Source organism: Linepithema humile, chromosome 7, assembly GCF_040581485.1.
Source record: "Linepithema humile isolate Giens D197 chromosome 7, Lhum_UNIL_v1.0, whole genome shotgun sequence".
In the NCBI taxonomy this organism is placed as follows: Eukaryota; Metazoa; Arthropoda; class Insecta; order Hymenoptera; family Formicidae; genus Linepithema; species Linepithema humile.
Genome location: NC_090134.1, coordinates 4,412,603 through 4,421,779, shown reverse-complemented (window position 1 = coordinate 4,421,779; position 9,177 = coordinate 4,412,603). Strand labels below are relative to the sequence as shown.

General features: G+C 31.2%; 1 protein-coding gene across 1 annotated transcript; it reads right to left on the bottom strand.

The window, feature by feature from the left end:
- Positions 1-416: 416 nt before the first annotated feature.
- Positions 417-8,543, bottom strand: LOC105668357 (progestin and adipoQ receptor family member 3). Its single transcript, XM_012360698.2, has 8 exons — positions 8,203-8,543; positions 4,892-5,081; positions 2,984-3,144; positions 2,703-2,859; positions 2,483-2,635; positions 2,079-2,358; positions 1,801-1,965; positions 417-1,464 (listed from the first exon to the last, which is right to left on the bottom strand). The coding sequence occupies exons 2-7, from the start codon at positions 5,036-5,038 to the stop codon at positions 1,826-1,828; spliced, it is 1,038 nt and encodes a 345-aa protein (XP_012216121.1). The 5' UTR covers positions 5,039-5,081; positions 8,203-8,543; the 3' UTR covers positions 417-1,464; positions 1,801-1,825.
- Positions 8,544-9,177: the final 634 nt, after the last annotated feature.

Sequence of the window (9,177 nt, the reverse complement as noted above, 5' to 3'; positions counted from 1 at the left end):
GAACTTATAGCTTCTGTATTATTTAGAGCAAATACAGCAAACTTTTCGCAACAATTCGTATAATCCGCAACGAAAAGTATATACGTAAATTACGATTTGCAACAAATATTACAATAAATGACGTGTTGAAATTGATAAGCAATGATAAGCAATACCGTCTTGTGATGGAATAATAATTAATATAATAAAAAAATATAATTTTATTGTTATAATATTTATAAATAAAATATTTATTTCTCTTATTTAACAATTTAGGAAACAACATTGTTTTTACAACTATTACCACCTAATTATTTGTATATTATACTTATTTATATATATATATAAATGCAATATGGAAAAAGACCACTTTAAAACGCGACAGTTGTGCAGGAATCAGTCATATAGAATATATATATTGTATCCTTACGTTATCGTTGTGCTTGGTATATGTTCATTTATTGTTCATGTATTTTTCATTTATTGTACACGTGCAAGTTGCAAAATGTGCGATATAAGTATGCGCCAAGAGTTTAATGACAGTCTCCTAAGTTACATAACAACTCGACTTTGGCCGCGTTGCAAAAGCGACCGTCAATGTCGCACCGCGCAAATCGGCGATGTTTCGTTAATGTGTCACCTTTGATATCGATGACTTTTCATAAAAAAATGGTAAAGAAAAGATTTATATTTTTATATCAAATAAACCCATATCCAGTATTTCTACTATTGTATATGAAAAAGTATCGCACAAAAAGTTAAAATATAAACTTGGTCTACATCAAACTATTCTTGAAAGACATCGATCTCCTTCAATCAAATGATCGAAGTTATGATTCAATTCAAATGTAATATAAACAATTTAAATAATTATTTATACCTAGAAGAATTAAAAATTATGTTTAACGGAAAAGAGAACTAGAAAATATTCTATCGTTTGTATTTATAATTGTAATAATTTTTTTAAGTTTGTTTAGAATTTTTTTCACACACATGAATCTAATTAATTCAATTTTTCTCTAAATATAGAAAAAATTTTATATGTGTGTCATACCATTTAATTCATTATTAATCCAAAATTCAATAAAAAAATATAAATTTAATGACCGAATAATTATTAATTATTATTAATAATTATTAATTCTTTTGAATTCTATTAGAATTAATGACCAGGATCAAAAAAACGATGTTTAAGATAATACTTCGCAAAACAGATATAAATAGTGATGTCGAATAAATAAAGCTGCAAAACATTGCAAATTATATCTACAATGAGTTTTTCTCCATTCAAAAATCTCTCTCACTTTTTCACAAGATACATTTTCTAAAAATAAATATTTCAAAACTATCGATACGCGTACATTTCTAATGGATTTAGAATTTCGCAATATGTACTCTTCAAAATAGCATAAAAAGGTGGTTCTACAACTTGTGACGACCAGTTATCCTTCATCATGCAAGAGCAATCCATGGCGAGGATAGATTCTGTAACAAAGTATCCGCAATCTTAAACCTCAAACTCATTTCAGCAAGTAATAATTTAAGGTAATTGTAAATTTTTATTAAATTATAACTTTTAATCTTGATTGAAACTTTCTCTATATAAAATATCTCTAACTTCTACGCTCTTAAAAAGTATCTGGACTTTCAAATTCATATTTTTTTTCTTTAGCATTAAAGTTTTTAAATATCATTAATATTTAGGCACGACTAAGAAGATATGTGCTCATGTACTTGACAAAAAAAGTAATTAAATGCGATTTACGGTCTCAAAATCGCCGCTGGTAGTAACCGTTGAATTATGACCATTATTTTACATACCTGTTTGGTCGCCGGAATCCGTATGTCATAATTTCATACTCCTCGGACATCCATGATTCATCCTGTATTCTACATAAAGCATTCCAGTGTTATGCCAATAATAGAGAGCTAGCACAACTAACGCGTGCCACCATTGATGCGACGAGCCGATGTAGTCTACACAACCTGCGTTGAAACATCGTGAGTGTTTTAGCATTGTAAGAAATCATATTTAAAACTATTCATACTATATATTACAATAACAATAAACAACGCGATAATCATAGACAACAAATTACCTGGGTAAAAACGTTCGGGTATCTTAAACATGTAGAACGCGAACGCTACCGCGTTAATAACATACATTCCCATCACTCTTGGAATGAGCATTTTGACGATCGGATTATCTAAACCACCCATCGCTACAGTCCAGTGCAACGTTGGCAGTACGCCATAAATCGCCCAGGCCACAAACACGCCCAATTTAATGTTGCCGTTAATGTTCAGTTTAGGTATTTGTAGTATCATTGCAAAAATGAAGATTGCGAGCACAGTTATTAAGTAGAAATACTGTAGCTCCTGCAAAAAATTTACCAATTCAAAACTGGTTTGATTTCTCGATCGCATTAATATAAATTAAAAATTGAAAATTTAATTAAAAATAATTCTATCATATTTTTATTTGAAATTAATGCAACTTTACCTTATGACACCAAAAGGCATAATAAATGCCGGACATGTAGATCGACAACATGCTTAAAGCGATACCAAATAAGTCGAAGGATAGAAAGCACCAGTAATCCTTTTCACTTCGACACGAAAATGTGTGATATACGGATGAGAGAATCATGCATACCTAAAGACAATCTTATTCATTTTACAATATTTAAACAAATTACGTATTGTATTGTACCGATTTTTACCTGAAAACAGAGAAGTAAGAGGGATACAATTATTTTATCACTGAATGGCGCGTGAATATTCAGTAGACATATATCATATAAGGTCAGACCGAAGAAGAGCATCCAGCCGAAAATGTGACTCCATATATTCACGGTCTCATTTGTCCACCAAAATATGCTAAAACACGAAATGTTTCGGTAAAGAAGTTTATGCTGCCGCCCACATCAAAGTATATGTCCATTATATATTATATTTTCCAGACTTGAAGTTGCAAATATATTTAAAAAATGTTAAACTCAACCTTTCAAGGCACAGTTTTGTAGTTAAGGAATTTCGATAACCCTTCAATATGTAAGGATTATATTTGAGATAATGAGGCGCCTCTTCGAATGGAAGCAGTTGTCTCAGCTTTTCTTCTTGTTCCGGTGTAATTTTTCCATTGGCCACCGAATCGTCGCTTGACTGTTTCAAAATAAAAAATGTAAAACATACTCAATATATTCAAACATAAAAGTCTAAAAGAATATGTCTAAAACTTGTCAAAATGTATCAAAGTCGCGCAGTTTCTCTCGATTAATATTGCGTATCAGAGAGTTACTATTCATTTAAGTATTAAAACATTCATAGTTTTTGAAAGATAAATAACTTAAAAAAAGTCTTTTCTAAATCAAACTTTAGAATTGTAATTAGCAAATAAAATTTGTATTTTCTCTTCTTTTTTATTTTTCTGTTCATTCTATTACTTATGCATTATGAAACGGATTAACTATAAATGTTATTCATTTTTACTCGTATTTAATTGTGTACATAACAAGATTTCAATAATAAGTACACGTCTTACATAAAAAATCACAATGACATTTATTGCACTTTCAGTATTCTGAACAATATGAAGTACTTTCGTTGCTTTCTTTCATGTACATACTTCAACAATGTAAACTTGCCATACTAACAATGAAATAATGTGACTTTCTGACATAATGAATTTTCTTTTTAACTTGACGTAATTATCAGGAAAGAAAATACCGCCCATATGTTATACAAGTTCCCGTAAGATGGAAATTATCCTTTCTAACTATATTCTTTGTGCGTTAATTAAATACAAACTAACACAATATTTTAATAAAACGATTAATTACCCATGTGAAAAGCGAGCTATATAATACTTAACTGTTTATTTTTCTAATAATAAAGTCGAATTTGTTTGGCAAATAATGTGATTGACCTACTTACTAACGTAATTTAATTATCTATTCGTTCTATTTTTTTATTTCAGAACACGGTCCTGCTATGATTAATCGTATCAGGACAGAAAGTCATTCGTATAAATTGCAGAAGGAAAAAGAAGACAGAATCAATACGTGTAAAATACGTTTCTAATAATTCGTAAAGTGCTATGCACGGATGCAGCTAAATACATTTTAGTCACACCACATCTTTCAAAGATGCGAATGCGGTAAGTAGGCCACAACGGGACTTGCCTTTCATCTGAGTGTGTCAAGTTTACATCGTCTGCTTTCCTCTCATAACCGCGAAGTTTTTTGCTAGCTAAATCGATTCTCGTCGCGGCGATAGTATGAGAACATTATCCACCGCAATTAGTATGATTACCGTCGCATACAATAAGAAGTAATCTTCAGGATATCTATATTTTCGCCGTAACAAGTACTTGCCAAATTATTAGTTAATTGCTTTTACAGTCGCACAAGTGCTTAACGTATCTGCTGCGAAGTAAACCGCGACCGATTGCTGCCAACGAAACTTGTCTTAAAACGTTGAAACGTGAAGAGAAACTCCTATTAATCGTCTTTGCAGCACGAAAAAAGAAAAATACAAAATTAAAGAGATTATCGCGCAACCTAGAAAGTCGTAGTCGCGTGTCTTTATTTTGCCGGAAGCAAAATGACGTGGATTGACGAGAAATGGAGCATATTAACTATATACCTGCATGCACTACCGTCTCCGGAATCGAGATATTGATTGCTCGCGAGTTTTCTGCAGTATCTTTTATTATTGTTATTTGTAATAAAAAGTATACCAAACCTCGCGTGATTACATTAATATTTATGTATTTTTATGTTCTCCTCTTTTCCTGCTCTTAAAATTTATTTTTAAACTTTCCTTCATTAGTCTTAATTAACTCTGAATTTAGTTACAATCTTATGCAATGCAATGGAACCGTTGTGTATAAAGATGGACGTTGACTGACCTTGTTGACAAGCAGCTTGCTGACTTCTTGCGCCAATTCTGTCGCAGATTGCTTTTCATGACTATTATTGTTGTGCAGTTGGCCATTATTGGACTCTTTTTCACAGTGGTCGCTAACCTCCTCTACACCCGCAAGTAGTTTCATCATTCAAATCCAAGCGTGGTAGAACCTTTTATGCAACACCTGCTTCCTGAAAGATATAATGAGAGAGAGAGATTGGATACTATTTGTTTTAATAAATATACGCAATAACATTTCCGCAATATTTTCAATTAAAACTTGTCCCAACGCATAATTTTTATTTGAAATGTGACAGAATTAAAACTACGATAAAATGTATTCAAACAAACAACTGAGATTGATAATGTACGACGTATGAAATTTTCACATCTCGAAGAGTTACTCTGTTATTTTAGTTGATTTTGATAAAATTATGCTCCTTTTCTGCTATAAATTGGATATTTTATATTACACACAATTTAATATTTAAATTCAAATATTATTACGACTTTTTCACGTTTAAAATTAAATATCTGCAAAAATATACCGTAAACGCGAGTTATTTAAATATTAAGTTACTTTCTTTATCAAAAATACCATTTTCAGACTTCTTGGTTTTTTGTCGTTTACGAACAAGATGTTCTCAGTTTTTATTATATTTTTTATGAAACTCCAACAACATACAAGTCGGATTTGAAAGGTTTATTGTTCCGCATGACGTAGATACACGTAACTTTCTCGCAAAAGGAAATTGCCTCTTACGAATGAAAGGCAAGCAAGAACCGCAGTAAACTGTGGAATGCTTTCTTTACACGATCTAAATAGAAGTGAATTTACTTGCATCTATTGCAAGAGCTGGCACTATCGATATTTCTTACTTTACACGACAAAAATTGCAAGAATTGTGCAAAAAAATGTGCGGAACTTTCAAGAACCGCACGAAACACGATTTAGATTTAGAAATATAACGAGTTGATTAAAAATAATATCGATATTTCAAATACAAATATAATATCGAATATATTCGATGTTTGAATTTCTAATCAATAACACGTAAATGGAAGAAGCAAATTACGTATGTGCGTGACTCTTACAGCGCGTTAATCTTACGAGTATGCGAAAAAACATGTTCCGAGATTCGTGTCCTAGTTGCCTTTTTATCTGTACACGTGAGAGGAGAGGATTCCTGTTCACTCTCTCTCTACACGCGACGTCTAATCTACGAGAAAGTCGAAGGCACTCTGGTATCCGTTGATCTCGTATTGGTATCGTATGTCTACACTCGGTGAAAAGTACGATAGTATAGTTTATATTTTCACTATTACGAGCAGGAAATAACTGGTGGTTTGCCTGCGTAACCATTCGTACAATTCTGAAATGTTGATCTTTTCCACGTTACGGTATTTAATCTTGATTTTTCTTAGCGCATTGTATATTTTTCAGATTAATGCAAAAATAATTGTTGGAAAAAATAATTGTTGGAAAGTAAATTTGATACATCTTCATACAAACAATTACGTTCAATGTAATATCAATAAAGTATTCAGCATCCATCAATGTCATTGAAGATTTTTGTAATAATTTATTATCAATTTTTACGATCCGTTGAAAAATATGTAAGAAGGTAATTACTTGAAAACCAATACACTTAATGTATATTCTTACACTTTATCTTATCATTAATGATGTTCTGTTAAATTAGGAATAATAAAGATGATAAAAGATGAACTTCTTAAAACGTAATAAAATTTTCAGTTTGTCTCTATCGATTTAAGTAAACTTAAAATCATTTACTTGGAAGCAACTGTGTGTGTTGTGTGTGTTGTAAGATCAAATAATTTATGTAAATTATGCAAATATATGATACGTGCGTATATAGCGTACAAACGTAATATCACAAAAAATGTAAAGATATACAACACAGTCAATTTTTGCATTTATTAATATAAATTTTTTCTAATTCCTATTTAAACTGACTTTCGCAATATTGACGATACATAAATAAATAAATATGAACAACTTAGAAGTTGTGTGTTTTATAGTGTAAAATGTGCATGTAAAATCATTGCTAATAAAAAAGCCATACAATTAGAAATTTTATATATGATAAAATATATGATAACTGACTTTCACGATATTTTATCTCATAGATTTCATCTCGCATATATATTTATTCTTATTGATACCTAATAAATCGTGTCAATTGTCAAGCAAGAAATGGCACATAGATAAGCATACAATAGCACATTGAGAAGAGTACAATAGTATATGCATATCACTCTAAGAATAATTAACAAAAAGAAACGAGAACAACACAATCGTATTTTCTATAACGTCATAATGATACACATATAATACACATTATTTTTCAAATTAATAATGTTAATTGTATGTATTTAAATATATCTGTAATACATGATATTTTTTAACCGTTTGGATTAATTAAAAGATTCATACAAAAATTAAATTAGTCTGTTTACTGCTATTGTACGCATGGAATCTCTCCAATTGAAATTGAAGCTAATAAATTGAATAGCTATAGAATGATAGCACATGTTGCATTCACGTGCATTATTACGCGATAGGTCAACTTATGTGATCCGCAAACACACCAGTTATTAAATCATTCATTGATGTCACAATTATTTCCTTTTTCCTGTGGGACAAAGTCCTACTAGGGACTAGTCTCATTATCTTTCATGAATAGAACCGTGTCGAAAATAAAGCGACATTGAATTCATCGAGCGAGGTGTGTGTACTCGGTGCTAGTTTTGGCGCAGAGTTTGTTTGCCACTATTTCATTTAAATATTCATACATCAACCTTGTTCCAGAATGTAAATTTAAATATGTACGAAACTTGTGTAAAAATAAAAATTATTTAAGATCAAAGATTAATAAATAGAAATAGGCAAATAACACCCAAACAAGAGCTTGGTAATTAACTTTTCATTATTGATATTTATCAAAAGATATGATAATTTTATAGAGAGATAAAAGAGATAAAAGAATATTTCAAAAATAAAAGAATAAATCTATCGTTAAAGAATATTCGCTTAATATTTTTAAAAAACATATATATATATAATAATATTTTAATATATTTAATTTTTCTCACTGCAAATTCATCATTTAATACAAGTTCTTGTTCTTCTATTATTACAAAACAGAAAAATTATGCAGCATTAATGTTTCTCAAAATCTGTTTTTCATTTGATAATATCGACAAACAAATCATTAATATACTTATATTTCCACTAAAATAATTAATAAACTTCATTTTTACAGCAAATAACGAATAATGATCTCGTACCTCAAAGACTGACGTTCGACAGTTTTTCAAACAATCGAAGAAACAGAGAGTCATCGACGTCTCGTGGTGGGTCTATCAGCACATCAGTGTACTTCTCGCGCGTGCGAGTCTCCGCCACGTATCAAGTCGCGATTCAATCGACCGCTCCGAGCGCGTCGAGTAGAATACTGAGTGAGCGCGACCGAATCGTAAAGCGGTGGTAGCGGTGACCACAATGACGACAACGGCGGCAGCAACATCAGTCAGGTCCCGCATAAGGAACACATGCTCAGGAATCAACTGCCCCTCCGTCTGCACTCTAGACGACCGTGCTGATACTTTCACTGTTCGGACACTCGATGTCTGCCCGGTTTTCCGTGAACTCAAGATTGGCCGATTCGTAGACGACCTTCGTACTATGAATATCACGATATGTTCGCAATATATATGGATAATATATGATAATTAGATAAGATTAATGTGGTCAAGTGGTCTAGTTTTTATTAATAGTGTGCAAATTGTTTGTAGTAATCGTCTTTGTAAATCTCTCTTTTTTTCTTTCAAATTACATTAAACTTTTCTTTGTTTTAAATTAATTTAGTATTTCTGCAACAAATTGCTAGTTAATTGCTATAACATTTAGGCATTTTATACATCTCATGTTCTTATCTAAACTAATTTTGATTTATAATTTTGAGTTATAATTTCAATAAATGTTCTCGCAGGAAGAATGTCTTTGCTGAGAGAAAAGGGGTCGACTAATAAAATTTTCAAAAGCATAGGTTGCGTTCCGTGTTACTTTCACATTTTACCGGCTACACTGCTGACATTGAAAAATTAAGAAAGATGCACGAACGTGTGACTAAGACAGTATCGAACGAGGTCGACGTGGGTTCGATAAGATTTAATTTTTACAGTGCAGCACGAATCTTCTTCAATTACACGAGGCTTGCATAGCAGGAAACATGATAACTACATAATACGAGAGATTGTCAA